This window comes from Cantharellus anzutake (assembly GCF_015039405.1).
Source record: "Cantharellus anzutake strain C23 chromosome Unknown EI90scaffold_16, whole genome shotgun sequence".
NCBI classification, from domain to species: domain Eukaryota; kingdom Fungi; phylum Basidiomycota; class Agaricomycetes; order Cantharellales; family Hydnaceae; genus Cantharellus; species Cantharellus anzutake.
In genome coordinates, this window is record NW_024066966.1 from 592,812 (window position 1) to 620,390 (window position 27,579).

Below are 27,579 nucleotides of genomic sequence, written 5' to 3' on the forward strand. Positions count from 1 at the left end.
GTAACAATAAAGAGAGGCTGGAACCAAACCCCAGTTGATGAATGCGGATTTTTACTGAATGGTTGTCACAGTCGAGAAAGGGTCCTCACAGTTGCCATGGGTTACTTAAGCAATACAGTTTAAGTGAATGGAAGGAGAACTTCGGGATGAAAGATATTTGTTTATATTTACAGTACAAACAAGTGCAAATTCTTTTCTCGATCCCACAATGGATGCATTCCAAGTCAAGATCCCTTCTCTACCGATATTCTACACGCCTGGTCAGACTGGGAATCTTGCAGGCTATAGACAACAAAAAATATTTTCTAGACCTCACCCCAATGAAACTTACAGCCCTGCTACCTCAATTCCATCACGGGGCCGTCCCAAGCGCAAAGCTGCAGAGGACCAGGATTCTCCAGTGAAAAAAATCTGCGAGAATTCAGGAAGAACTGCTGTTATCGCCAACCAACGGGCAGAGTTCATTGGAAGCCCACCAGAACCACTCTCACCATCAAAGCGGCTTAACAGAGAAGACCAAGCCAGGAGCTGCAACGCATTCAATACCATCGAGTCGGAATGGATGGCATCCAGTTCTTCCCAGACACCGACGGAGTGTGATAAATGGCAAAGTACCTCGAGGTGCCCTTCATGTTATAGCTCTGCCCCCGAGCAATTATACCTGCTGGGCAGCCAGCCCAGGCCCAAGCCTCTGGCAACAGTAGAACTGATACTGTCAATACTGAGATCGCGGGATATCACACTCGGCGAGTTTCTCATTACGCTTTTTGGGGATACCACGCACTTAAGTACATCAGCAAAGGAGATGCTCAAGTGGTTCATAGGGGGACGTACCGTGAAGAACCACCCTGTTGACATCGTCCATGCATTATACAGTCATCCATGGGCCCGGCCCCAGCAATCGTATGAACCCACCTATGACACACTGCCAGAATACGCTATTCCAATGATGAGTTCTCAGCCAGGAACTCATTCAGACATCAAGAACACGTACAGCAAGCTACAGGAGTACTTTATTGCACGCGTTGTTGACCGGCTGGAGACAGAAGTCAGGGCTCTTCTCAAAAGCCCTTACTTGCGTGCAAGAGACACCGCGACAAGCCGATTTAGCTGGGATACGGTCCTAGACTTCTCTGTTAACACAGTCCAGAAGATGGCCCTCAGCGTCGCACCTGTGACCTGGATGTTGTTAACATGGATTGCAGTTGGTGGGGAGAGGGCGGAGCAGCTGAAAGAAGCGAAATTAAGGGACTCTGGGAAGGGACGTGGGTTGAATCACGTACGAGATCCCTATTTAGTGAGTGAACGATTCAGTACTTGCTAGCGAATTAACTGATGATCGTGTGAGGGATGCACCGTTGTGCTGATGGTGCTGTTGTACTTTCGTAATAAAGGGTTAAACAAATTCCAGAGCATCATGGGATTACTCATGTTCTCTGAGAATTCTTCAAAGTCATTACAATCCATCACTGGCCGCATCGGACTTGCAGTCGCGAATAGCTCAACTCTTCAGCGCTTATACTCAATGAGCGCGGTTGCATCCGAGAAAATTCGCAACATAGGGGCTAACTGGGTCAACAAGCTGGCTTCATTCCATGTCGTTTATGATAACATCAATCAGTACCATAAAGACTGGCGGCCATCCCTCTCTTCACAAACATGTATGGAAAGTGGGACTGCTGCCACCTTGATCATGCAGCCTGGCGTGGCTGCAGATGCTTTCGATGGTTTTGAATATGAGGAACGCCGGCGGCACGTCAAACGTGATGACATCACGTTAACGAGGATTTGGGATGACGTTGACCGCAAGCACCTGGAAAACGTCTGTGTCATCAACATACTGTACTAACATGACCAACAACCTGTCACGCGTCACGCTGGCCTCGAGGTCCGGCTCAAATCAAGGTTTTGTCACGCGTCACGCTGGGAAAAAGGTTGAGTTAGTTGTGTCACGCTGTAAACCTGGTTTCAGGGTGGCTGTGCAAACTGTAATTCAAATTTCCCTTTTTCGGAAGTAAATACATTCAAAAAATGGCCATTTCCTTGTCCAAATGGCGCACCTGTCTGGCCCGCTTTCTGCGGCCAAAGTCACACTTCTGTGGGCTTGAGGGGGGTATCTTCAGCACAGGTTGATGCAACTTGTAAGGTGCCATTGCAGCCTAATCAGCCAGGATCCAGGCCCAATAGGCCTACTATGGGTAAAAACTACCTGGTGGCTTGGGATATTATTTCTGTATGAAATAGGTTCATTTGTGCAAGAACAAATTTGTTGTGCAAGCGCAAAACCATCCATATGTGATATCCGGGTGCAGGAAATTTTTCAGAAAGGCGCTCTAAGCACATTTTCAAATTCTTTTGCATTTAGTTACTTATTATGGCAATACCCGATAGTATTGCATTCCTTTTATGGTAAGTTCGCCGGTTGGGTGTCACGCATCAACATGAGCTGCCGGTTCAGTACTTTTTGTCACGCTCCGGATGCAACTGGTAGTTGGTCGTGTGAGTACAGTATTGCGTCTGTTACTCGATCACATACCTGGCCTGAAGCGACACAAGAACGACTTCGACAATTTCAGGCAAACTGCTGCGATTCACCCAACGCCACTCCAAATCACCGAAGTTATCCCCCTTGAGACGTCGGGCTTTGATGAGGCAACTACTATGGGAAACCGTCAGACAATCCGTGACATCATCGAACGCCAACTTGGGATCCCTCCACATGCTGTCGAAGGACGACTCATACCATTCTCCGGTGATCAGGCCACAATATCACGCATCCGAACCCTGAAGCGCCACACAGCTTCAGGGTCTTCTTGGTTCTCTTCAAACCGTTATGTCCTACCGCTTATCGAGCTTTGGCACATGAAGTTCGCAATGCTCAAAGGGATAATTAAAGCTCACTGGCCAGAGCAGACCGAAAAGGGCGACGTTGGTCTTCGCTTCGCTGCCGATAAACTTCGTCGGAATTTAAACCCCAACAAAGTGGATTTCTATCCCGCTGAGAGACTCATTGAAGTTGTACTCACAGCGATGACGCTAAATTACATCAGGTATTTTTTACTTCCCACTTCCTCCTTCACAGCTCACTCGTAAGTTTTCTTAGACATATACTTCGCCAGAAATCTTTGAAATGCCCTGTCCGGGAGGACAGGAAGCCGATGCACCTTACCGAAGAACTCGAGGCATACACAAAGGAAGGAAACTTTCTCCATTCATGTAGTTTCAACGATCTCTACCGCCTTGCTTGCGATGCATACCATGCATTTGGCTCGACACGTTCCGGTTACATGGCCTTGTCACCCGATGTAAGCGATGGCCAGTCATACTTCGCCCGCTTCATCGATCCTCAACTGGACTCTCTCTTCCCAATGCCAGAAGAGCCCTCGATTGTATCCAATATGGCCCGACGAAGCTGTGAGCAGGGTGAAAGCGATGAAGACGATGTGGACGAAAGTGATGACGAGGCTGGTAATGCCAATGACTGCATCGGAGCATCAATGAATATTGATTTGACTTTCGATAATGAATCTCTCACCTTCGAGATGCCAAACAACACTCGTGGCGACATCTTAATGCACAACAATGCATTTCTTTGGCGAGATTTGCTTCATTACTGGGAGCTCAAGAGTAGCGTGAAGGAAGGAGATGTAGGACGGACGTTTGAAGTGATTAAGGTGAGAATAGTTGGAATTTGGGATTAAACAGTGCCAACTAACCAAGCAACAGTGGCTACGCATGTGGTTCTTTGGCGTTGGGGCGAGCAATTATGGCCACGAACTTTTACATCAAGCGATTGATTTATGGTTCAATTTCACGGCGGCGACGAAGAAGGCAGTCTTTGACTGGTACATTTTGAATGTATCAGGGTTAGTTGGGGGGCGAAAGGAGAGAGATCTCCTTCAGGAGCACCACAACCTTGCAATCAAGCGGGTGCATAATGGACGCTTGGCAAGGTTTGATTCGAGGTTCATTCGGGAGGCCGTCTCCTTGAATGTCGTGCCACTGGGTCAACTTGCAAACACGATCAAGGATCGGCTTGGTCTTCACAAAACCGTATCGAACCGAACCGATGCCGAATTGACAGCGGACATCAACTTACTGGGTCACTCGTACTTAGTTCAGCGACATCATCTCTATCATCCAAACCGATCACAATCCTACTTGGCAATTGATGCACTCTCGCATGGTTATGCAAAACTTCGCAATGGGGCATTGAGCAACTTCTTGGACAAGTACATGACTTGATAGGTGAGTATTCTATTTATGAATCAGCGCCCAGCTGTCTATGCCTGCTTTTCTAATTGCAGGGTTTCGTCCATTAACAGGCCACGTGCCGATCGCACTCTCTTTCGCTTTGACTTCCCCCCATCTTCCATCTCACCATTATCCCCTGTTGGCTCCTTGGACCCTGTGGCACGCCCTGCCCCTCCGTCACCATCTATCGCTTCGGCACCATCACTTGCATGCGATGTTGAGGGCTTCTCGCGTGTAGCCTTCTTTCTTGTCAACCTCTTTTTCTGTGCCTCCGTTGCCTTGACACGTTTAATGATAATCTCTTGCAATTCCGCGTTAAGTGCTTGAACTTTCTCCCACAGTCCATCTATCTCGGCTTCCGACAGAGGCCTGACTGATAACCAGGTTCTGACCACAAAGTCTAAACGCTCGCACGTGGAGATCGTGTATAGCCGCTCTGCAAGGCCACGAATATCACCATCACCGACGATAACTTCAGGTGAGATATCATCAGGAGAATCAAAGCTGAATGGTCGCTTTCTCCAGACGCTGTGCCTCCAACTCAGCAGATCATTTATTGCATGCTCGCGAAGGTCTTTTGATGGCTTACGAAAGTTCTCCCCAGGCAAGCGGCTAACCTGCTTGCTCTTTTTCGGCTTTTTCCCAGAAAGAACGGCCATGTAGTCTTTTACCATGGCGAGGTGGGATTCCATTGGTCCGGGTTCACACCGTTCACAGCAGTTTGCCACTTCCTTGAACTCGTCACCAAAGTATCGGCATAGTACCATGCGGGGGCAGTCACTGGGGTGAGGATTGAAGAACTCGACCAGCGCAGGCTGTACCATCGCTTGTACTTTATCACGACGCTCGATCTTCGCCGCTGTGAGGCCCTTAGCATTCGATGGCACATATGTCTTCAAATCTCGATGCTCAGCAGGTACGACCTGGAGATCTTCGTTTGCGTACACAACTAACATCCCACCACTGCCATCCCGACTTGCTCGTCCTGCCCACTGTGTCAACTCTTCGACCGAGTTGGGAAGATCGATACAGATGACATTGGTAACACTCATGTCAATTCCGACATTAGCACTAACGGTAGCGACAATGTACCGGATGGAACCTGCACAAAGGCCGGCAAGCACTTCTCGACGGTCGCTGTCATCCATTTCCGCGTGAAAGGGCGATACCATCTTTGATGCCACTCCACGGCACTTGATCACATCCGTCCAAGGCAACCCTTCTGCTAGTTCCATCACAAGCCACTGACAAAGCACCATTACTTTGTTAATAGTACGGCATGCAAAGAGGGTCGGGGTAAGATCAAGCGATGAATTGATGATTGGGGGAATGACCCAGGCGAGGTCGGGGAATGTCGTCCCTTCGGTGGAATTGAGAAGGAAGCGTGGACAATATTTCAGGTCAGGGCGGTCAATGGGTAGTTTGATATCATGGAACTGATTCTTCTTGAATCCCAGGATTCCCTGGACTTTGGTACGGGCATCATCATGAAGGGAGGCGGACATTGCAAGGAAGGTGATCCATGTTGGTAAACGCGCGCGCAGTTCACATAATTTCAGGTAATCTTTCCGGAATGTTAATCCCCATTGAAGTACTAGGTGGACTTCATCTATGAAGATGAACCCAAGCTTCCGCATAAAATTCTCATTCCGGAATAGCCGAGCCACTGGTGGGCTTTGCAGCATCTCCGGGCCCATTCCAATCACATCCCATATACCGTCACTAATTTCTTTCCACAGATCGCGACCTTCCTTGGCTGCCATGGAGGCAAGGATGTTGGCGCTCACTCCGATAAACCGGACGCCTTTCTGACGTGCCTTGGCTTCCTGGATGCCAATTTGGTTTGTAAGTGTATAGCATTGTTGAAAGCAGGTACTGACTTGGTCAATTATTAGTGATTCTGTTGGGTAGATAACCACCGCAATGTAATCTTTTTGAGCAATCTTTCGAGCAATCACCGGCGCTAAGGTGAGGACGGACTTCCCGCTTCCCGTCTTGGCTGTTAGAAATACTTCCTGTCCTTTGAACAGGTCGAGTGAGTGTGAAATCTGCCATGGTCGGGGTGCTGCAATTGTCAGCCATTCCTTAAATATTGTACACATCCATTCTTCGGATCGAGTCTCGAAATGTGCCAAACTCCTACGAAATTGATCGAGCTTGTTGTCGTATTCATTCCGCTTGAGGGATGATGCGCCCTCGATAAGTGCACTCATATGGCAAGTTTTTTAGGATAGATACAATATATTCGGCCACCCCCGCCATCACGCTGCTAAGGCATGACTAGATGAGAACCCGAGATTTCCCGGCACGTGATTCATTGTATTGATTAACAAATTGGGACATAGATACAAGGACCCTTTATGAGACCTTAGCAACAATTTAAAAAAAATCCGCATTCAGAACCGCACTGATGAGTCCCAGACTATGTACGATATCGGGTTGAGTATCGCTTTAGGTCTTAGGCAGGTTACCAGCATCCATTGGAACCCAAGGCCGCAACAAATTAATCGATGGGCAGATCACCCAACTGTTAAGCCGGTGTTGCCCCTGACCGAGATTCTTACTATAAGGCATGGGTCAGCCTTCAATACTCCCGCTAAATTTCGATCCTCGATGATGCTGCAGTTCATTTACGCAAGTTCGTCTTACTACATTACTTATCCTCCAGATTACACTCAGTGGTTTGGTTCGACAATATATACGTGAATGGGTGGCAATAAATAAAAACCGAGCACCAAGCTGATCCCTTTTCGGTGGATCAGGATCTACGACGTACAAAAGTTCCAGGCAAGAATTGATCCAGAGACTTCGTCTCTTGTTCCATGTAACTGCTGAGTGTGTTTGACGTCCGCCCCACTACTGGTCACCAGGAGGTTGGTTGTTCCAAGCATTGCAAAGGTTATCCCACGCGGCATTGTGTATTTCGGAGTCTGGGCCGCTCTGTTGACTAGTGGGATCCTCCGCAAAGACAATGGCAAGTCCACTAGAAGCGAGTCCAGTAAGCTATTTGCTTATATAAGTGGTGAATGGACAAACGTTTGGAGATGCCATTCAACGTGGCAATGGAGGAACCAAGGGCCGGGGTTGTCGGTGTGGAACCTATAGAATTAAGCGCATGCTAGGAATATGAAGGGGATTCCCCGACGTACCTGATCGTAACATTGTCGCTAGTGGATGGTCCCGTGGAGACCACGTCGCGGCGAGGTGGATCAACTGTTGACGGCGTGTGATGCGCATTAGCAAAGAACCGAGCGTATCCACACGCCAGACTTACCATAATTATACCCAGTTTGGCCAGCGGATCGGATTACATCGAAATTATGCTGGTAGTTATTTTGTGTGAGCAGGCAAACAGAGAATCAACTACAATGGTTTACCCCGTGGAGGTGGAACGCATGTGGACTGCCGATGGTTCCTCCGGGGATCGAAATTTCGATGGTCTTATTAGGCGGAAGCACGAATACAGACCCAGATGGCAATAACTGTGATGCTGTACTAGCGCCACTCAGGATCTGAAGCAACACCGGCACAGTAGGCGGAACGAAAGTAGCTCCGTTGATGAAGAATCTTGCGTTCTGGAAAGCGATGGCCAGATTGAAGGCAACATCTGGAGAGGCACTTCCTCCAGGCTTTGGAGAGTGCTCAGCGAAATAGGGGTGGAAGCGGCTTTCCACTCACGGCACCGGGGTTTACGAGAGGATGTAGATCGGACTCGCTCAGAGTGCTTCCGATATTTTGGGTCGTTGATGACGGCTCGTTGACTGGCGCGCCCTGGTAGCGGAGAATAGCTATCAAAGTGAATTACAAAAAATACGCCACTTTTAGCTTTGAGCTTCGCGTCGTGAATTGAACCCGTCGTACCAGAATTCATTCCATTCAGGAAACTGGTGGGGCCACTGGAGGGCAGAGTGCGGATCCAATAATTACCCACAGGTTGGTCGGCGGTAATCTGTTAGAAGATATTACGATTCTTGATTAACACAAAGGAATTATGCAAAGTCCTTACGATGGCCGAGTATCGTTGTCCAGCAAAAATTTGGAACGAGTTAATGGTCACAGGCTATGGCTTCGGGTAAGCTGCGGCCATCATCAACAACAAGACAGGTGCGTTACATGGTGGGCAACTCCATCTGCCTCGATCATCGTCAGATTGTGTCCTTCGACGGTTACAATATAGTTGGGATCGCAGGACATGCTGACGAACCGAAGCCGATATCTTTTCCCTGATTGGACAGTTATCACGGAAAGCGGCGCGGTAGAGGTAGAATCACCACGCCCCCTTCCATTGATCTACACAAAATTAAGTGCGTCGGGAACGCAACCATGAAAATAACTCACCAAATGAGACGACGGAGTTGGTGGGAAACCCGTCTTGGGGTTGAAATTCAGCTGAGCTGGGCTAAAGGGACAGAGATTCGAGACTATCTATGGCTAGCATATTGATACATGACTCACATATGGTACCAGTCCGCAATTGTGATCACTGTGCTGGCATCATCCACGTCGTACAGACCGTTCTGAGGATCATTCGGATCATCTAACCAAGATTGAGCTTCCGCATGTACCGAATTTAGAAATGAGCTAAACTGACAGACCACAATAGGACCGCGCAATCCTGATTTACATTTATAAACAATATAGCAGTACAACGGCCAGATACGACTTACCGTCGCAATACTGGAGGGAGTAATGAGAGTGGTACCTGGACGGCAGTCAGCGGTTAGTATGATGAGAGCATGCAACTAGAAATTCACCAATATGTGCCAGTCTGCCCAGCAGTGGCGAATTGGTAAACGAAAGAAGTGTTTGGAGTTATTGGGCATTGGGTAACAAAGGCGACCCCCTTATTCTCAACAAGTCAGATTTCGTTCCAAGGGGGTTATTAGACCCACATACATCCATAGCAGCTGTCCTATGCTGGAAAAGCCCGTGCCAATGCTTTTATGAAAAGGTAAGCACAGACCTCCACGTTTGGCCGGATTCATGAACGCACAATAGACGTAGACTTGAGCATTGTAGAGTTAGTTAAGTGGTTGTTGACGGTAATCTGGAAGATGTCGTCCTTCTGTGCCGTCAGCAATGGTGCGAAACTTCCGTCCACAGTGACAGCCTGCCGGGTGAAACCATCGGGTATAACGTTGGCATCTACGAGGTTCAAGGTGTAGCTTTTTGGTGCCGCTGAGGCCAGCAAAAAGAGCAGTGGCGCCAGTAAGAAACGAAAAGACATCTGGGGGCAACTATCGTAACCCTCATCATAGGCAGCCGCTTTTAAATAAGTGCTCGCCAGAGTCCCGAGGTTCTCCTGAACAAGTGCCCGGATGACCACGCAAATACCACGCCCATTATCAATCTAGTGGGCTTCAGGACGCGAACTGGCTATAACGGGGAAACAAAACCTTCACCCCCCAGAAGGGACTTGGATGGTCCGGCCAAAATATGAAAGGGTCAAGAACATGAATTACAAAGCAGTGGTTTGACCCTAACGGACGAGTCTTGACGGCAGTCGGCGCTCGGCGCTTGCAACTGGCAGTAGTCCCGCACCATGATCCATGACGTCGATGTCGATTGTTGCCACTTTGTCGTTACCTCTAACAGTACTAACCGTTTAGATCGTATGTATATCTAACATATAGACAAACCTCACGGATGAGGTCACGTCATTATCGAGTGAAGGTTGTATGCGGTCAATCAGGGGCCAGTTTGACAAACCAGAATTATGTGATCTGAAGGGGAATGCAGCCAAGCAGCGGCCGAGAAATCGAACGATAGTTATTTATCTGTGAGATTCATTCTCGCGTACAATATAACACAGTGTCCTAGTGATAGTCGTCAGGCTCACGCCCCTGCATACCACGAACTGTTTCAGTTCGCCCTTCAGGGCGTCGGAATCGGTGGGAAGAGGGGGCCCGTGCCCATTTTACCACCTTTGGAACGCCCCGGAGTCTTCTAGTATGGTTCGACATCACAGGAGATAGTTACCCCCAAAAAAACAGACGCGCACCCAGCAACTGGACCATGCCTGACAGTTCCCTTCTCGAGACACAAATTCAGTTGTTAGCCGTGAGATAAATCGCAAAATAACTTCTTCCCTGTCACGCAGCCATGGGATAGTTCAAAAACGATGTCCAATGGCCGGCTGACCAAGGGGAGGGCCAGTCGCATAGACATTAATTATAGCTGTAGGGGAACTCCCCCTGACACAGTTAGCATGGGAATTTACCCGCCTGACGGGATTCCGAGAGCATGTGGTCAATTCAACTGCCACGTATAAAGTTCATCGAAAAGCGAGTACTGATTGAGGATATGTGCGAAATAATCCAGTGTTCTCTTGATGGAAGAAAACACTGGGGCATGGGCATCATCCCGGTGGGGTTCGCATTCTCCGTGACAAGGTAAGTGTTTAAGTGAGTGTCCATCTCCGCTGCGCGGAGCATACATCGACAAGAAAGTGCTAATGCAGATTCAGGAGATCCTCTGCCGTGAGAGCTGAGAGAATGATGAATAAAGCTGACATCAGTCCCCTTGGTCACTGACTCTTCCCAGAAGTAGGATCCAGAATATCCGGAACACCAAACCAGCTCAAGAACGTTCCAGCGAGAGGACCAGCCACATTTGATGCACGTTTGGGGCCACGGCCCATGACCGTGTGGCCAGTCGTCAAGGGCATCTGGGGTGATACCGAGTCGCGGCTGATCACCAATATATTGGCAGCTGGGGTTTGGAGCTAGGTTCCTAACTTCGGGACATACGATCGCTCAGATATATCAATGTCCCGTGGTGATGCGAGACGTCGTCCGTTGCTTCACTAGTTTCTATGACCAGAAATGCGAGTCACATGTATCGACCGAACCAGTATTTTACGGCTGACTAAGCGCCTGCATCAGTGCTGCGCATAGAAGAATATTGTTGCAGAGTATAAATATGGGCGCTGGGGCACCGTGTGTGCTTTGGTTGCTTCTGGACTAGCCTTGAACCCCTGAAGCGGATTGCCGTGTTTGGAACGCCGCGTTCACAACGCCTGTCATTGTCATTGAGGCTGTCAATGGGTGCGGGAGAAGCCCACAACCTGTCATTGAATTTTGGATTCCAGACTGTCTACATTTCCGTTGGCGTCACCAATCGAAGGTCATATACTACAGGCCCTGTACGAAGTAATGCTGTCAATCGGATAAATTTGCGCCAGTAGACATCCTGGCTTCAGAATAAGGGTACATGGCGCAATTTCTTTTGGTCTTTCGTGTTAAATATGAAATCGCCGCGGTTCGTGATCATTTCCAGCCCTCAAGGTGTCCACGCTCCCATCCCCCTCTACTACTGCATTTCCCTAGGGCTGGGCACCTGAAGCGATATTGTGGTTGGCATGCTGAGGAATAGATGGTGTGGCGTGGTGTGTGAGAGTTACTAAGACTCTTCCGTGACCCCGGCGGCAGTTGCTTCGCTGATTGTAGATCCCCTCAGGCGTTTAAGGCATTTATTGTCTAAATCGGGTGCGCAGCGTTCTACCTCCTCCTTCTCATCTTCCCATAGAACTCCGTGAACACGAATGACATCGTGTAACCGAGCCTTTAGCTTCTTTTGCCTCCTCGGATCGTTAGCATCGGGTGGCCACTGATTGGATATGATACAAATTGCACGATTTGTGTTGGAAATAAGATGTGAGATGGGCGTCTTATAGGGGCAGTCTGGGAATATAGAAGGAAGGATCGTGGATCCAATGTAGAATAAAAGGGCAATCCCGGTGGTGACAGAGACGAGGATGGAGGTATAGAGGTCAAGTTCCCACAGACAACGAACGAGTCCCACCCAGAAGAGCAGTAAAGCAGCGTGTAGCGCAATGGGCAAGAATCCAATGATCTCTGGCACATACCACTTCGTAAGTCCACTGTAGCGGAATTCACGAAGGCGAGCCACTCGTTTGTATTGTTCCTGCGATGCATAGTTCCGGGACTCAGATTTTAAATCCCCCAAGGATTTCTTGTACTCAGATAACCATTGTTTAACGACCATAGCACCGGCTGCGGATCCAATGGTTAAGGAAAGAGAAGAGAACCATAGACGGTTGATAAGAAGCAGAGTAGAAGTGGATCTCCGCGGTTCCGGTAGGACATAAGTAGATGAGGCATTGTTTAGGTTTCGCGCAATCTGCCGCAACAATACCACCGTTTCTTCTGGATAATTTCCCTCCAATCGATTGGTAGATTCAATCAAGAAGGCTGTGAGGATGCCTGCGAACAATGCAGTCTACGCAACCACATTGACAACAATTCAACAATAGAGAGAGACGGCCTTACGAAGATAAGGAGGACATCCATGGATTTCTGCCAGTCTTTGACCAACTCTTTATCGTGGGGGGTAGCACGCTGAACGGCGGCCTGCCAGATAGAAGGGGGGAAGTTGGAGCTCCCCAGCGCGGTCCCACTTTCCAAACGTCTTGATTCCGGCTCAGTGGGTCGCACCTGGGGGAGCTCAGGAGGTGCATGTATTGGAGTGGATTCTGTGAGGCCAGTATGAGGGATGATGGGCATGCGGTGCCCATCTCTCCCTCGAAGCGGAGCCTAATTGAAAATGAGTATCACATGCAAGGGGACCGCATCGACAAGGAATGAGCTGCGTACCGGCGACACCGATCCATATTTATGGGTCCAGTGTATTGGCCCCTCTGATGTTGCAGCTCCGGTCCACGCAAGAGTTGTGTACCGGTTCTCTATATCTTCCTAAATCGCACCCCGAATTCAGTAATAGACCAGCAACATTATCCAGTGAGGAACTCGTACGTTCGGTTGACCTTGTTCAACACGTTCGATGACATCGTCTGGCGGGCCGTGTCGTGAGTCATTGTCGGAGTGCTTAGGAGTGCTCATGGTAAGGGGAAGACGTTGAAATAACGTATGCTCCCAGACGTACACTGACGGATTATCTTTGGATCCATTTACATCATCGGAATGACATGGTTGCTGCTAGGTTTCTTGTAATTTGGTGGTCGCGGCGCCATCCATCACTCAGGCAGGAGATACAACAGTGTTGAGGTAATATTGAGAAGTTGAGTGCATGGGTGCATGAGGTGCGCGGAAGATGGTACAAATCAGAGCATCATGCATCCCTTCACTCGTAATTCGCGCGCATCACTTCTCAGCCGTACACGCGCTAGTACTCTTAGGCGACACTCTCGCGCGCAATGTCGCGCGCGCGCACGGCTGTACAAACCCGCGATGTATTGTCGGCTGGTTTGGTCCAAACGTCTCCCGAGAAATAGACCACCATTGAAGCCACGAATGGATGCAAACACGCTCCTAAGTACCGCCTATACCAGCGATTATAAGCTCTTCTCTGCATCTAATTTTTCGCTTCGCGAAGTGATTGGCGCCCGCGCGTATGGATATTCACTAACGTCGGAGAAATCTCTGCGTGTCGGTCCCATACACCCTAGCACCCGACCAGTTCCCCAGAAATAGCGTCATTGATGCCGGCCCCATTGGATGAACGAATCATGGCACCTGCAGGGTGGGCTGAAGTAGTCCCCTCCGCACTATCATGCATAATCGGACGATAGATATGGTCTCACAAAGAAAGGCTCCCGAGAGGTGCACGTTAAAGACTGTTGGTGTATACTATTTAGCAAGTTCTGCCTTGAACCTCGGACGTGAATACTTCCCGAACCCGTTTCCACGACTCTCGGCAGTATTCACCAAAGGGACTATCGAATCTATGCTGGCAGAACGAAAAAGTCAATCCAAGACCAGTTGGCAGCTGGAAGGCGCCGGACTTTGTTCGATCAGTTGCCCGACCTGGATCGCAGGAATCCCGGCGATACAAGACTAAAAAATGCCGCAACGACGCGCGACTCACATCATGCTTTATCACCATCAGAAGACAAGCGCGCACAGATGCAGATTGTCTTGAAGATCAAAAACGTACTTGTGAGTGAGGCGATTCTTGCAATACTGCCGAAGCGTCCAGTGCCGTGCACCCACGCATAGTAAGACAAAGATGTGTTCTTCTAAGGATTCAAGTCCTTCCACGCACCATGTGGTACCCATCCTTCCATCACCTCTCACCCATCAAATACATCACTATCCCGTACAACAACCCTCATACCGTCGTAAGCGGGTCTCACAAACGACCCCTTCCCCATATCAGCATACCTCTTAACCAAGACTTTCATGGCCGGTTCATCATCCGTTTCCTCACCCCTCCCCCGGAAGCCTCCCAACTCTCGTCGAAGCTCATCTCTTCGAGCGTCTTGACAATCACTCCCTTACTGTCGTCGACTGGCTCGGGAGCAGAGAAACGGTGTAAGGTCTCCCCGATGAGCGTCCATTCTGCATGGGTGAGCTCATGTCCGAATCCAACGAGATACGTGCGTGGTGGACGAAGTCGGTGAGCTGTAAGGAGTGCTTGAAGGAGGCCGAAGTGGGAGGAGTGTGGACTCGTGCGGAGGCAGTCTAAGGGCTGCGCTTGGGCGAAGTGTTGCGTCCTTAGATTTCGGTATGCGATCCGTAGGAGAGGAAGGTGGAGAGACATGATGGCTGAACGAGTTGAGGGTCGGAATGGAGTCATTTGTTTCGTGGGGTAGGGAAGGCTTCGGTATGGGTGCAACGGGGTCGCGGGTCACAGCTGATAAGAGTGGGGGAGGTCTAGATCCTTCGTTCGGAGGAGAAAGATGCTGTTCAAGTATATTCCAGGTACTTTCCGGTATGAAAGAAACATCTGAGATGTAGACACTGGAGGGAGTAGCTGCAGATGTGCACAACAGGGTTCTCAATTACGTTGCTGAGCGGCCCGGTTCCTGTTGTTTCTGCCGCCGGTATAGACCTGCCGCTACCCTCGGTGGGGGTAAGTCACGGGTCGTTGTTACTCCAACAGAAACGTCGTCGGTTTCTGTTAGAAATGCGAGTCACATGTATCGACCGAACCGGTTATTTTACGGCTGACTAAGCGCCTGCATCAGTGCTTGCGCATAGAAGAATATTATTGCAGAGTATAAATATGGGCGCTGGAGCGTCGTATATACTTTATATTCCTCTCCTCTATATTACTTCTGGACTGCGAGTGAACCGCTGAAGCGGGTTGCCATATTTGGAACGCCGCGTTCACATTCACAACACCTGTCAATGTTGCTAATCCTTGAGCTGTTCTCTGCTGGAGTCCTCTCACTAGAGCCAGCCAACCAAGACCGCAAGCAAATGGGTGCTGGAGAAACCCACAACGTGTCATTGAATTTTGGATTCCAGAATGTCTACATTTTCGTTGGCGTCACCAATCGAAGGTCATATAGGTCGTCCTTAGTGTACATGGCGCAATTTCTTTTGGTCTTTCGAGTTAAATATGAAATGGTCGCAGTTCGTGATCATTTCGCGTCGTCGATCGTATCCTGCGCGATACCATCCAATAGAGAATCTAGATATGTTGATCCGAAAACCAAGGAGGTCACCGTTCACGGGAGTTACCCCGATATTCTTAGGTCGCTACTCTTCTAAAATTAATAGCAAGGGACCCCGTTGGGTATCAAGGTGTCCGCGCTCCCATTCCCTCTACTATTGCATTCCACTCAGGCTGGGCACCTGAAGCGATATCGTAGGTGGTATGCCGAGGAATAGATACGGGATGGTGTGGCGCGGTGTGTGAGAGTTTCTGAAGTTCTTCCGTGACCCAGGCGGCAGTTGCTTCGCTTATCGTAGATGCCCTCAGGCGTTCAAGGCATTTCTTGGCTAAATCGGATGCGTGGCGTTCTACCTTCTCCTTCTCATCTTCCCATAGAATTCGGTGAACACGAATGGCGTCGTGGAACCGAGCCTTTAGCTTCTTTTTCCTCCTTGGATCGTGAGGATTGGGTGGCCACTTATTGGATATGACCCGAATTGCACGAATTGTGTTGGAAATAAGATGTGAGATGGGCGTCTTATAGGGGCACCCAAGGATTATAGAAGGAAGAATCGTGGATCCAATGTGGGATACAAGGGCAATCCCGGAGGTGACAATGACGAGGATGGAGGTATAGAGGTCAAGTTCCCACAGACAATGAACGAGTCCCACCCAGAAGAGCAGTAAAGCAGCGTGTAGCGCAATGGACAAGAATCCAATGATCTCTGGCACATACCACTGCGTAAGTCCACTGTAGCGGAACTCACGAAGGCAAGCCCTTTGTTGGTATCGTTCCTGTGATGCATGGTTCTGGGACTCGAATTTTAAATCGTTCAAGGATTTCTTGTACTCAGATAACCATTGTTTAACGACCATAGCACCGACTGCGGATCCAATGGTCAAGGAAAGAGAAGAGAACCATAGACGGTTGATAAGAAGCAGAGTGGAAGTGGATCTCCGCGGTTCCGGTAGGACATAAGTAGATGAGGTATTGTTTAGGGTTTGCGCAATCTGCCGCAACAATACCACCGTTTCTTCCGGAAAATGTCCCTCCAACCGCTTGGTAGATTCAATCAAGAAGGCTGTGAGGATGCCTGCGAACAATGCAGCCTACGAAACCACATTGACAACCATTCAACAAAAGAGAGAGAAACGGCCTTACGAAGATAAGGAGGACATCCATGGATTTCTGCCAGTCCTTTACCAACTCTTTATCGTGGTGGGTAGTATGCTCGACGACGGTCTGCCAGATAGAGGGGGGGTTGGAAGGATTACATGAATTCGTAGCCGCACCGCTCCCCAGCGCGGTCCCACTTTCCAAACGTCTTGGATCCGTCTCAGTGGGTCGCACTTGGGGGAGCTCAGGAGGCGCACGTATCGGCGACACCGACCCATATTTATGGGTCCAGTATATTGGCCCCTCTGATGTTGCAGTCCACGCAAGAGTTGTGTACCGGTTCTCTATATCTTCCTAAATCGCACGCCAAATTCAGTAATAGACAAGCAACATTATCCAGTGAGGAACTCGTACGTTCGGTTGACCTCGTTCAATGCGTTCGATGACATCGTCTGGCGGGCCCTGTCGTGAGTCATTGTCGGAGTGCTTAGAAGTGCTCATGGTAAGGGGAAGATGTTGAAATAACGTATACTCCCAGACGTACACTGACGGAGGGAAAGGTGAGCTCCAGTGTACCTAGACACTGCCCGCTCTTAAATCCTACTTAAGTGCCCGAATCCTTGATCATCGTTGGATCTGTTTACATCATCGGAATGATGCCAGGTTTTTTTTTTTCAATTTGGTGGTCGCGGCGCCATCCATTACTCCAGCAAGAGATACAACGATGTTGAAGTAATGTCGAGAAGCTGAGTGTATGGTGCATGCGTGAGGTGCGCGGAAGATCGTACAAATCACAGCATCATGCATCCCTTCACTCGTACTTCGCGCATCACTTCTCAGACACGCGCTAGTACTCTTAGGCGACACTCTCACGCGCGCGGCTGTACAAACCCGGCTGATTTGGTCCAAACGAGTTTCGGAACCTGCGGTCTCCCGCAGTGGCTCAGAAACATATAGACTATTGAAGCCACGAATGGATGCAAACACGCTCCCAAGTACCGCCTATACCAGCGATTGTAAGCTCTTCTCTGCATCTAATTTTTCGCTTTGCGAAGTAATTGGCGCCCGCGCGTATGGATATTCACTAACGTCGGAGAGATCTCTCCATGTCGGTCTCATACACCCTAGCACCCGATCGGTTCCCCAGAAATAGCGTTATTGATGCCGGATGAACGAATCATGGCACCTGCAGGGTTGGGCTGAAGCAGTCCCTTCCGCACTATCATGCGAAATCGGACGATGGATATGGTCTCTCACCAAGAAAGGCTGCCACGCTAAAGACTGTTAGCGTATGCTATTTAGCCAAGTTCTGCCTTGAACCTCCCCATGATTGGGACGTGAATACTTCCCGAGCCCGTTTCCACGACTCTCGGCAGTATTCACGCTACCAAAGGGACTACCGAATCTATGCTGGCAGAGCGAAAAATCCAAGACCAGTTAGCAGGCGGCGAGGCTGAAAGGCGCCGGGCTTTGTTCGATCAGTTGCCCGGCCTGGATCGCAAGAATCCCGGCAACAAGGGATGATATAAGCTCCTTAGGAGACTAAAAAATGCCGCAACGGCGCGACTCAGATGATGCTTTATCATGTAAAAATCTGAGCACGTGTGGCACAAAGGAACAAAGCACTAACAGCAATGAAACCTTAGCTTTGTCTCAATGGTGGCAACATATTGTTGACTAGCCAACCATCGGCACAAAGGACATCGGAATGCCATATCACCACCAGAAGACAAGCGCGCACAGATGCGGTTGTCTTGAAGGAAGATCAAAAACGTACTTGTGAGTGAGGCGATTCTGACAATACTGCCGAAGCGTCCAGTGCCGTTCACACGCATAGTAAGACAAAGATGTGTTCTTCTAAGGATTCAAGTCCTTCCACGCACCATGTGGTTCCGGTGGGAAATTTCCCCCTTAACTCGACAACCCATCCTTCCATTACCTCTCACCCATCAGATACATCACTATCCTGTACAACAACCCTCATACCGTCGTAAGCGGGTCTCACAAACAACCCCTCCCCCACATTTGCATACCTCTCCACGTGTCTTAAGTATTTTCCCAAGACTTTCATAGCCGGTTCAATCATCCGTTTCCTCACTCCTCCCCCGGGAGCCTCCCAACTCTCGTCGAAGCTCATCTCTTCGAGCGTCTTGACAATCGCTCCCTTACTGTCGTTGACTGGCTTGGAAGGAGCAGAGAAACGTTGTAAAATCTCTCCGATGAGCGTCCACTCTGCATGGGTGAGCTCATGTCCGAATCCAACGAGATACGTGCGTCGTGGACGAATTCGGTGAGCTGTAAGGAGCGTTTGAAGGAGACCGAAGTGGGAGGAGTGTGGACTCGTGCGGAGGCAGTCTAAGATGAGAAGGGTTGCGCTTGGGCGAAATGTTGCGTCCTTAGATTTCGGTATGTGATCCGTGGAGAGGAAGTTGGAGAGACATGATGGCTGGGCGAGTTGAGGGCCGGAATGGAGTCGTTTGTTTCGTGGGGTAGGGAAGGCTTCGGTATGGATTCAGCGGGGTCGCGGGTCGCGGCTGATAAGAGTGAGGGGGGTCTAGATCCTGTGTTCAGAGAAAGATACCGTCCAAGTATGTTCCAGGTACTTTCCGGTATGAAAGAAACATCTGAGATGTAGACTATGGAGGGAGTGGCTGCAGATGTGCACAACACCTCCTGCCCAGGGTTTTCAATTACGTTGCTTAGTGGTCCAATTCCTGTTGTTTCTGCCGCCGGTATAGACCTGCCGCCGGCTGTTGACGCTACCCTCAGTGGGGAAGATAAGGGTGATGAAAGAAGCTGGATAAGAAACCCGTATGCAATATACGGAGACGAATCCGGTTCCGGCGCCAAATGGATACCGAGTTGCATAGGCGGAGCTCCAGCTGCCCCCTTGTCAGCCACAACAGACGATGGTGATTCATTGGTAAGCGTTGGAGGCGTCGCCGGAGCAGGGGTACTGAAAAATCGACCGTGGTGGACTGCACGCCAGAAATGGGTAAACGACTACTATACCCGACGATGGGGACACCATCGGGTGTCACAAAGGCACACTTACCGGCTAATGGGACTAAGGAGTACAGGCCATCAATAGTGAAAGGCACAGCCTCTTCGAAAATATGGTATTTGAATTCTGGGACCTTTAAGATTCGTTGGGGGTTTTTAAGGTCCGGCGGGGTGGACGCCCCACCAATAAGAAAGAAGGAACGGAGAATAAAGTTGACAGGGCAGTGTGAGCTGGACGCAACGAATGAATTGGAGTCAGCAGAAACACCTACGTCTCCACCTCCTGTAGCAAACTCCTTTGCGATGAGGTAGGGGAATGCCCTTTTGACTTCCTCGTATGTTGCTCTAGATAAGTGGACGTCTATGTGATCCTGTAGAATCCCGCGTAGAGTCCAACCTGGAGATGACACAAGATCGAACGTGACATTAGTCGAGTGTCATATACACGGGGTGTTCGTTCACGAGCCTCGGAGATCGTCTAAGCCATTGATGGCTACAAAAAAGGTGCGGACGGTTTCAGTGCTATTGGGAAGGGAAGAACCTGCCACCATACCGTCGGCGTGAGCGTGTGTAAGCACAACTGCAGCGATCTTCCTAAGTTTATATTTTGGAAACCACTCAAGAGCGCTCGCAAGAAAGCCCTTCCCGACATCTATGACAACCACACTATCCTCTCCAATTCGCCTCAAGTACGCGCCAGTGTTTCTTCGATTATTTTGCCTGCCTTGTGGTAGGGATGATGACCAGCATGTGTTACATGGGACATTGTATTGCGTCACACATGAGATGAGAGGCAGAGCGGAACTTGTCCCAGTCCCTTGCTGGGCAAAAACATAATCGAGTTATTCGTGAACAACGCTGTGTACGGGCTGAAGTGAATTACTTACCAAAATCACCTCCATGATGGATAGGCAGATTCCGAAGGAGTCATGTTGATTGAATTGTCTCTCTTTCTCTCGGAGTTGCGTTTCCATCTTCCCTTATTCGGCAACCGGCGTGTCAACCCCACTGATTTCGACAACGTCACTCTCAACGAAGAGCGTGATATGAGCAGGCGCAACTCATCCGGTACGCTTCAAACAGTTGCTTCTGGATTCTGGCTGTGTTCCGGGGCCTTGCAATTTTCTTCCATTCCCCAAACGGCGTGACGTGTCGTTGTGGCCTAACTGAATTAAAGATATCTTGGGGCGGAACCAAAATTATTTGGGGATAAGATACATATATAAATTGGGGTGGAAGAAAAGCTGTTGCATTCACCTACCTCACCTCACCCTTTCTCAATCCCGATCGACGTCGCTCGGCATCCTGTACGCCGTGGACGTTTAACGATTTTTTTCAGTCTCTGAAATCCTTCTCTTCATCGGCTGGTGAGCAATTTCTTCATCTTGGGCATCGCCAAAATTTCTCATCTTCGATTACAGTTCCTTCGATTTAGACTCCAGACCCTCATTAGATGTCTCAGATCCTAGAGAAAGACATTCCAATGGCAGCCCCAACTCCCCGCAAATTCGAACCTATTGTCAGCCCCCTTACCCCTCCCCAATCTCCCCCACCTGAGAAGCGCGCCGATGAGCGATTCGTCGAGCCAGCTGACCTCCATATTCCCGACAACTACGTCCAACACACCATTGCTACCGTTCCGCCGCTTCCCCCAATCCAATTCAAGAATATCTTGAAAGAAATCCAATGGATCAGCACTCTGGCCCTTACAATTACCCCACTGCTTTCTCTCTACGGTGCGCTTACTACCACGCTCAGATGGCAGACTTTTGTGTTCTCTGTGTTTTGGTATTTCGTCACTGGGTAAGTCACAATCCCGCACTTCTTTTTTTTGTTGGAGCCGCCGCTGACGGCGACTTGTTGTAGATTGGGCATTACTGCCGGATATCACCGTCTCTGGGCCCATCGCGCCTATAATGCCTCGAAGCCTCTAGAATACTTCCTCGCCTTCGCAGGCGCTGGTGCTGTCCAGGGTTCCATTAAATGGTGGTCCCGCGGACATCGTGCTCATCATCGTTATACAGATAGCGATCTTGACCCTTATGGTGCTCAGCACGGTCTTCTCTGGTCCCATATTGGTTGGATGGTCTTTAAGCCTCGTCGGAAACCCGGTGTTGCCGATGTAAGCGACTTGTCCAACAACCCTGTTGTTCGCTTCCAACACCGCTGGTACGTCGAGTTACTGCTTACCGTGTCATTCATCATCCCTACCGTAATCCCTGGGGTGTGCTGGGGTGATTTCCGTGGAGGATTCTTTTATGCGGGGGCTGCCCGTTTGCTCTTTGTCCACCACGTGAGTGTTTTGCACACCTGACTTGAAAGTGATTGCTAATCGGCTGCAATAGTCGACGTTCTGCGTGAATTCTCTTGCTCATTGGCTCGGCGAAACGCCTTTCGATGACAAGCACACTCCTCGTGATCACATGCTTACCGCACTGGTCACGATCGGCGAGGGCTACCATAACTTCCATCATGAATTCCCCATGGATTACCGCAATGCGATCAAATGGTATCAGTATGATCCTACCAAGTGGTTCATTGCAATTCTGGCGAAACTTGGTCTCGCATCGCATCTCAAGGTCTTTCCTGAGAACGAGGTAGCGAAGGGTCAGCTCACGATGAAGCTGAAGAAGCTTCACGCAGAACAAGATCGTCTTACATGGCCAACAGATTCAGAAGATATGCCCGTCGTCAGCTGGGAGGCGTTCCAGGAGCAAAGCCGAGAACGTCCTTTGATTCTCGTCAGTGGATTCATCCACGACGTTTCCGCTTTCTTGGATGAACACCCTGGTGGACGACACTTGTTAGCGAAGAACATCGGGAAGGATGCAACAACAGCTTTCCATGGTGGTGTTTACGATCACTCGAATGCGGCGCACAACTTGCTTGCTATGATGCGCGTTGGCGTTCTTTATGGTGGACTCGAGCAGGAATCGGAAAAGGCTATTCCACCATCCCAGAAACTTCGAATCCTCAGGGCCGCAGAATTGCGTGCCATTCAAAACTCGCTCCCCCCAACTGGAGCGTCCCCGTCTGGGCATTCTTATGCTTCGAGTGCGAAGCCCGTTAGCTTGGGATTCAAAAATGATAATGCCCTTTCATCGTGACTCCGTTGATTGGGTTCCACTTGGTTTTTGTTACTTGCTTTGTTATTTCCCCTTGCTCCCGCCGACATGTAGAAGTTGCCCTCTCAGTACCAGGACCCGTGTCCTTCATGTAACTTTTCCCTTCAGTGACTCTGTCATTATCATGTGTACATTCTCTTGCATCAATAATACGACTACAAGTGCGGTGCCATTCGCATACCTATTTCCCACGATATTCATGGAACCTTGAATTTTAAAGTTGGACTTACAGGTGCTGAGCCAAAACGACCTATCGGAATTTTAGCTTCTGTGATTTAGGGGTGGATTTTCAGCGGGCGAAGAGTTACAGTTGCCAGCCGCTGTTCTCCACTGCCACCTTAGGCAGGACAGTCCCCATGATTACATAATGCTACACCACTAATACGCAGCGTCGCACCCAGCCGTCGTCCCTCAAGTTGCTGCTCACTTCTTGGCAGAACTGGGTATATTCGGCCGGGTTACAAAATGTATAAAACAAATTTGAGAAATAGGAGGCTGGTCACCTACCTAGAATAAACCGTAACTCCCATTGGACGACCAAGCAACAACGATGTCACGATGCGCATATCAGTTACTGATATTATACTACCCCCGGGGGCTTTCAGTGTACTTACATCACAGACAGAAATCGTTTTGACCAAAGATAAATCGGATACAACGGGGCGAGCTCCATCTTATCCAACTGTTCTCCCTGCCCTCATTTGGTCCCGCATTGGAATTTGGGGTGGTTCCCTCCACATTCTTTACAGATATGTCCGAATCGGCAGGGATCGAAGCTACAACCCTTCCTCGAGTTGAACCTACCACAAATTGGCATGGATCCCTTTCCACTTTTTCGCCTTCCTTGCTTCCCCTTCGGCTTCGAACCATCCACGTAAGTACCCATGTTTGCGCGATGAGCTGCCCCATCGTCGTGAAGGTGACTAAAGGCAAGATCGACGAATTCATGGGTGTCGGCAAGCGTAAGGTTGGGTCGTTCGTGGACGAATTTCCGGACAGCTGAGTCGTAATTGATCACTCGCGAGTGATCTACGCAGCTCGCGAACTTGAAGATGATGTGTGCATAGTATTGATCCAACTCGTCGCGACGATGTGGATAGGCCCAGAGAAGAGCGTGCTTATATTTATCGAATGCCAAGAGCCACTCTGTCTGCGACTGGACTGGTCTTGTCTTCATTGGTGGTGGCTCCATCGAATCAGAGGAGTCCGAAGAAAGTTGTGAGTTGTGATCTTCGATGGTGGCCGCAAGGTTGACGTGTCTGTCACAGAGCACATCTTCCCAGAGATGTTGCGGGAATGGTGGCGTGTTTCCTTGAGCCAAAAGGCTCTGTACGGCTTCATCTTCATCGAGGTTGTAAACGTTTCGGAGTTGATGGGTTTTTTGGGCGGTCGTAAGAGCTGCGTTGAGATCCCAGGGGGATGACCTCTGCTATGCTGCCAGTTCCAGGCAAAGCGTGGATCGTGGTCATCCTCGATGTTGCGTGGACGTTTATTCCTTTGTTTGAACTCATCTCCTTCTGCTCTTCTTCGTTTGTCGCCCTGGTTGATGAGAAACCCTCCTTCCCGATCGGTAGTTCCAAACGCTCTAGCAACGTTAGCTCCCTGGTGCCCATTCTTTTGAATTTCCCCTCTCTCTATTCCCCTTTGGTCCCGTCGCCGTCTGATGATCGCTTGCTCGAAATATCCAATATATCGATCAAAGATTGTATCCCGTTGGGCGTCGGAAATGTCCGTTGCATCTCCGAGGTAGGTTCTAAGCCGTCTACAGGCTTCGGATAACTCGACAGTTTGTTTTCCGTAGTCTGCGACAAGGGTGTCAAGTTGATCGTGAAGGATGCCATTGAAAGCAAAGTTTGCATCCTCCACGGACTCCCTCCTAACCGTTTCAGATTGAAGGCTCGATTGTCGGCCAGAATCTTCCCCTCGGATATCCTCAAGCATGAGGGATCGCGAATTATCCTTAAGGTCAAGAGTAAGAGCGCGTGCAAGATACCGATAGAGTCAAGAGTTCACTAGGCGTTCGTGATCTGACACAGACGATGTAGCAGCAAGCTAACCTGTAAACCAATCCCGGAAATGGTAATGAAAGTTCAATGAGTCATGGGGGCAGTTCAAAACCTAGGTTAAATCTCCGCCCCGACTGGCCCGACACATCGTATCTCCTACCGATCCTTGTATTTCAGGCCATATCATACCGGTTGAGTTGGCATAGACAGAGAGCACCATGCCAGATCGGGTTAGTTCCCACGGTAGTACCAGTGCTGACTTCCGGAACGTGCCACTGTTTGTGTGATTTAGACTCCCTTCCCGTTCAAGAGAGGTTGGTCACCTGCCTAGCTAGTATCACAAGCTCCACCTTCTGTGGGGGCGGAGGGTCATGCGCCCCATTTTCTGGTACTGGAGAACGATGTAGAACGACGCAGAGGGCTGAGATAATACATACACACTGGCATGCTCCACTGGTTTCCAGAACTTCCTGGTTCAAACTCGCGCGTGCCACCGATTATCCGACACTTACGTGAGCTATGCCTCACTCTGCGTACAAATACCCCTAGACCTTCTCGCCCTGCTGTTCTGCAAACCAAAGCGACTCGCACTTGTTTCTGCAGCATCTCAGCTCAGCATCTGTTACCACGATGGCCCTTTGGCAGTACAATACATCGTCACCATTCGACGAGTTCGATCGCTTCTTTGATGATGCATTCGGTAGTGGTTGGGCCGTTATTCCTACCAGGTCTCAATCCGGCCAGCGTTCCCAGCAGACTCAGCGCTTCTTCAGACCCAAGTACGTACATTTTATTCCCTCCCTGCTTCCATTGGGTGGACGTTTGGCTCACCATGATTGTTCTTACTCCCTTATAGATTGGATCTTCGAGAGAATCCCGACAACACCTTGACGGCCATTCTCGAAGTCCCCGGCTTGAAGCGTGAAGACGTTAATATCGAACTTCACGGCGACAGACTCACCATCTCCGGCGAACGCAAGCACGAGAAAGAGACTCGCCCCGCCGAGGAAGGAGAAACGGGCGAAAGGCGGGGACACTCGTGGGTCCTCCGTGAACGTTATTACGGAAAGTTTTCTAGGGACATTGGAGTCCCGGAGGGTACTACACCCGAAGACATCAAAGCGTCAGTTCAGGATGGGATTTTGACGGTTTCGTTCCCCAAGCAGAAGCCTCAGGCGGAACCGAAGAAGATTACGATTTCTTGAAGGGAACGCAATTGTTTGCTGTGACTGTGGAAAATTTCACCTCGTGCTCTGAAAAATTGCTTTGCGCTCCCCTGCCTTGTAGTATCAACAGCCTGTAACACGCATCTGTAGTTCTCCTTCAAAGAATTGTGCTTGATAAGTCCTGAATTGCTGTTGAGATGAATATTGACAACGTCAATGCACACGAACTGCCTAATGGGGAAGGAGCACATTGAGCCAGATTCATTGCTGTCTACCAGTCAAGGTATTCTAAGTCCCTGCCCAGCTACTTTGCTGGAGCTAGCAAGCCTGCAGTTGGCGGATATGACCCATTTGGCGAAATGGGAGAAGCATTGAATGGGACCGCAGTCGGTCGCCACATTTGTCGACCCAAGAACAAACTGGTCAGTACAATTTCAAACCTCAAATACTGTGAGGTCATGCAAGATGAGTTGTTTTCAGTTGGCGTTAAGGGGCTTTCCATGTGTGTGCACGTACGCGTGCTCCGAGCTGTGCGGATGAGGCAGTCGTGGAACATTCTAGAACTTGGTGGTATGATGTGGACACTTCCCAATGTGTGTAATCAGGATATTTCTAGAGATTTCGAGCGCTTGCTACTGTTAGGTGATCAAATTGATGACGCGTACCTACATCTTACGTATAAAAGGGCGCCTGGAGAGGCGTCCTCGTCTCCTCTGAGAAAAGAATCACACCAATCTTCTCGTACACTTGCCTCTTCTACTCTCTTGCGCACTTCTCATCACTCTAGTCTCTAAGTGACCTCGAAATAATGTCGTTTCGTTACAGACCATTGGTGTATTCGACGTGGTGGACCGCTTCCTTGACGAAGCGCTTGGAGCGCCCTCCGTTGACGTGGCTCCTGTCTCTCATCAGCACCGTGGTTCCTCGTCCTTCTACTCAGCGTTTCTTCAAGCCTAGGTGAGTATCATGGTCTCAAACGAATGTGGCAAGATATTAGGTTACTCATCACAACTCCTACTATTACAGGCTTGACTTGGTCGAGAACGCCGACGGGACCGTTACCGCGACGGTCGAAGTCCCCGGATTCAGGCGTGGAGATCTCTCCATAGAGCTTCACGACGACCGTTTGACTATCTCCGGGGAGCGTACCTCCTCATTTGAGACCAGGCAGCTGAAGACGTTACGACTGAGCGTCCGTCGGACTCGACCGAACAGGAGCGGCAAGTTGTTAAAGCAGCTTCCTCTCCTTACGTTATTCGCGAACGATCGTATGGCAAATTCTCTCGTTCGATAAACCTACCACAGGGAACGAAGCCAGAGTCGATTACGGCTTCCGTGGCTGACGGCCTTTTGACGGTTACATTCCCAAAGAAGACGCCGGAAACGGAGCCGAGGAGGATTCAGATTGCGTAGATGGATCAAGTTCAGATAGGCTCTTGTCGGTCTACTAGTTCAATGTTAACGAAACCTCCTGTCACCATTGAATGCATTAATGTGTACTTCTAGCCCCCCGAATGATTATTTTCAGTTTTAATTTCTGATTTCGA

General features: G+C 49.6%; 10 protein-coding genes across 10 annotated transcripts; 5 read left to right on the plus strand and 5 right to left on the minus strand.

The window, feature by feature from the left end:
* Window positions 1-208: 208 nt before the first annotated feature.
* Window positions 209-1,849, plus strand: EI90DRAFT_3121437 (uncharacterized protein; the record flags this gene model as incomplete). The annotated part of the gene is made up of 2 exons (XM_039063396.1): window positions 209-1,297; window positions 1,349-1,849. The coding sequence occupies 2 exons, from the start codon at window positions 209-211 to the stop codon at window positions 1,847-1,849; spliced, it is 1,590 nt and encodes a 529-aa protein (XP_038917824.1).
* A 5,052-nt stretch (window positions 1,850-6,901) lies between these two features.
* Window positions 6,902-9,481, minus strand: EI90DRAFT_2970440 (laccase 1; the record flags this gene model as incomplete). The annotated part of the gene is made up of 16 exons (XM_039055686.1): window positions 6,902-7,237; window positions 7,291-7,353; window positions 7,404-7,467; window positions 7,529-7,577; window positions 7,632-7,883; window positions 7,933-8,042; window positions 8,116-8,203; window positions 8,261-8,314; window positions 8,368-8,544; window positions 8,593-8,653; window positions 8,710-8,791; window positions 8,846-8,869; window positions 8,922-8,956; window positions 9,009-9,097; window positions 9,151-9,192; window positions 9,248-9,481. 16 exons carry the CDS (start codon window positions 9,479-9,481, stop codon window positions 7,111-7,113), a joined length of 1,551 nt encoding a protein of 516 aa, XP_038917825.1. The 3' UTR covers window positions 6,902-7,110.
* A 2,174-nt stretch (window positions 9,482-11,655) lies between these two features.
* On the minus strand, window positions 11,656-12,779 carry EI90DRAFT_2915698 (uncharacterized protein; the record flags this gene model as incomplete). The annotated part of the gene is made up of 2 exons (XM_039054556.1): window positions 11,656-12,495; window positions 12,546-12,779. 2 exons carry the CDS (start codon window positions 12,777-12,779, stop codon window positions 11,656-11,658), a joined length of 1,074 nt encoding a protein of 357 aa, XP_038917826.1.
* Window positions 12,780-14,412: 1,633 nt separating this feature from the next.
* EI90DRAFT_3015134 (uncharacterized protein) lies at window positions 14,413-14,775 on the minus strand (the record flags this gene model as incomplete). The annotated part of the gene is made up of 1 exon (XM_039056870.1): window positions 14,413-14,775. The coding sequence occupies one exon, from the start codon at window positions 14,773-14,775 to the stop codon at window positions 14,413-14,415; it is 363 nt and encodes a 120-aa protein (XP_038917827.1).
* Window positions 14,776-15,759: 984 nt separating this feature from the next.
* Window positions 15,760-17,233, minus strand: EI90DRAFT_3015135 (uncharacterized protein; the record flags this gene model as incomplete). The annotated part of the gene is made up of 3 exons (XM_039056871.1): window positions 15,760-16,725; window positions 16,778-17,086; window positions 17,147-17,233. 3 exons carry the CDS (start codon window positions 17,231-17,233, stop codon window positions 15,760-15,762), a joined length of 1,362 nt encoding a protein of 453 aa, XP_038917828.1.
* A 1,441-nt stretch (window positions 17,234-18,674) lies between these two features.
* On the minus strand, window positions 18,675-20,637 carry EI90DRAFT_3015136 (uncharacterized protein; the record flags this gene model as incomplete). The annotated part of the gene is made up of 5 exons (XM_039056872.1): window positions 18,675-19,231; window positions 19,336-19,710; window positions 19,788-20,132; window positions 20,289-20,556; window positions 20,623-20,637. The coding sequence occupies 5 exons, from the start codon at window positions 20,635-20,637 to the stop codon at window positions 18,675-18,677; spliced, it is 1,560 nt and encodes a 519-aa protein (XP_038917829.1).
* A 384-nt stretch (window positions 20,638-21,021) lies between these two features.
* Window positions 21,022-23,042, plus strand: EI90DRAFT_3050939 (uncharacterized protein). Its single transcript, XM_039059803.1, has 4 exons — window positions 21,022-21,102; window positions 21,157-21,538; window positions 21,602-22,028; window positions 22,081-23,042. The coding sequence occupies exons 2-4, from the start codon at window positions 21,189-21,191 to the stop codon at window positions 22,840-22,842; spliced, it is 1,539 nt and encodes a 512-aa protein (XP_038917830.1). The 5' UTR covers window positions 21,022-21,102; window positions 21,157-21,188; the 3' UTR covers window positions 22,843-23,042.
* Window positions 23,043-24,140: 1,098 nt separating this feature from the next.
* Window positions 24,141-24,902, plus strand: EI90DRAFT_3050944 (uncharacterized protein). Its single transcript, XM_039059804.1, has 2 exons — window positions 24,141-24,251; window positions 24,302-24,902. The coding sequence occupies exons 1-2, from the start codon at window positions 24,146-24,148 to the stop codon at window positions 24,637-24,639; spliced, it is 444 nt and encodes a 147-aa protein (XP_038917831.1). The 5' UTR covers window positions 24,141-24,145; the 3' UTR covers window positions 24,640-24,902.
* A 223-nt stretch (window positions 24,903-25,125) lies between these two features.
* Window positions 25,126-26,227, plus strand: EI90DRAFT_3050946 (HSP20-like chaperone). Its single transcript, XM_039059805.1, has 2 exons — window positions 25,126-25,645; window positions 25,723-26,227. Exons 1-2 carry the CDS (start codon window positions 25,497-25,499, stop codon window positions 26,069-26,071), a joined length of 498 nt encoding a protein of 165 aa, XP_038917832.1. The 5' UTR covers window positions 25,126-25,496; the 3' UTR covers window positions 26,072-26,227.
* A 305-nt stretch (window positions 26,228-26,532) lies between these two features.
* Window positions 26,533-27,567, plus strand: EI90DRAFT_3050951 (HSP20-like chaperone; the record flags this gene model as incomplete). Its single annotated transcript, XM_039059806.1, has 4 exons — window positions 26,533-26,625; window positions 26,858-26,973; window positions 27,059-27,177; window positions 27,204-27,567. 4 exons carry the CDS (start codon window positions 26,533-26,535, stop codon window positions 27,443-27,445), a joined length of 570 nt encoding a protein of 189 aa, XP_038917833.1. The 3' UTR covers window positions 27,446-27,567.
* Between the last annotated feature and the right edge of the window lie 12 nt (window positions 27,568-27,579).

Excerpts from the sequence above, each read along its gene's own strand:
- EI90DRAFT_3050939 (XM_039059803.1), top strand. The coding sequence starts at position 21,189 with ATGTCTCAGATCCTAGAGAAAGACATTCCAATGGCAGCCCCAACTCCC. Across the intron at positions 21,539-21,601 it reads TTTTGGTATTTCGTCACTGG|ATTGGGCATTACTGCCGGAT; the intron begins GTAAGTCACAAT and ends GACTTGTTGTAG. Across the intron at positions 22,029-22,080 it reads GTTTGCTCTTTGTCCACCAC|TCGACGTTCTGCGTGAATTC; the intron begins GTGAGTGTTTTG and ends CGGCTGCAATAG.
- EI90DRAFT_3050944 (XM_039059804.1), top strand. The coding sequence starts at position 24,146 with ATGTTGCGGGAATGGTGGCGTGTTTCCTTGAGCCAAAAGGCTCTGTAC. Across the intron at positions 24,252-24,301 it reads GATGGGTTTTTTGGGCGGTC|TTCCAGGCAAAGCGTGGATC; the intron begins GTAAGAGCTGCG and ends CTATGCTGCCAG.
- EI90DRAFT_3050946 (XM_039059805.1), top strand. The coding sequence starts at position 25,497 with ATGGCCCTTTGGCAGTACAATACATCGTCACCATTCGACGAGTTCGAT. Across the intron at positions 25,646-25,722 it reads CAGCGCTTCTTCAGACCCAA|ATTGGATCTTCGAGAGAATC; the intron begins GTACGTACATTT and ends ACTCCCTTATAG.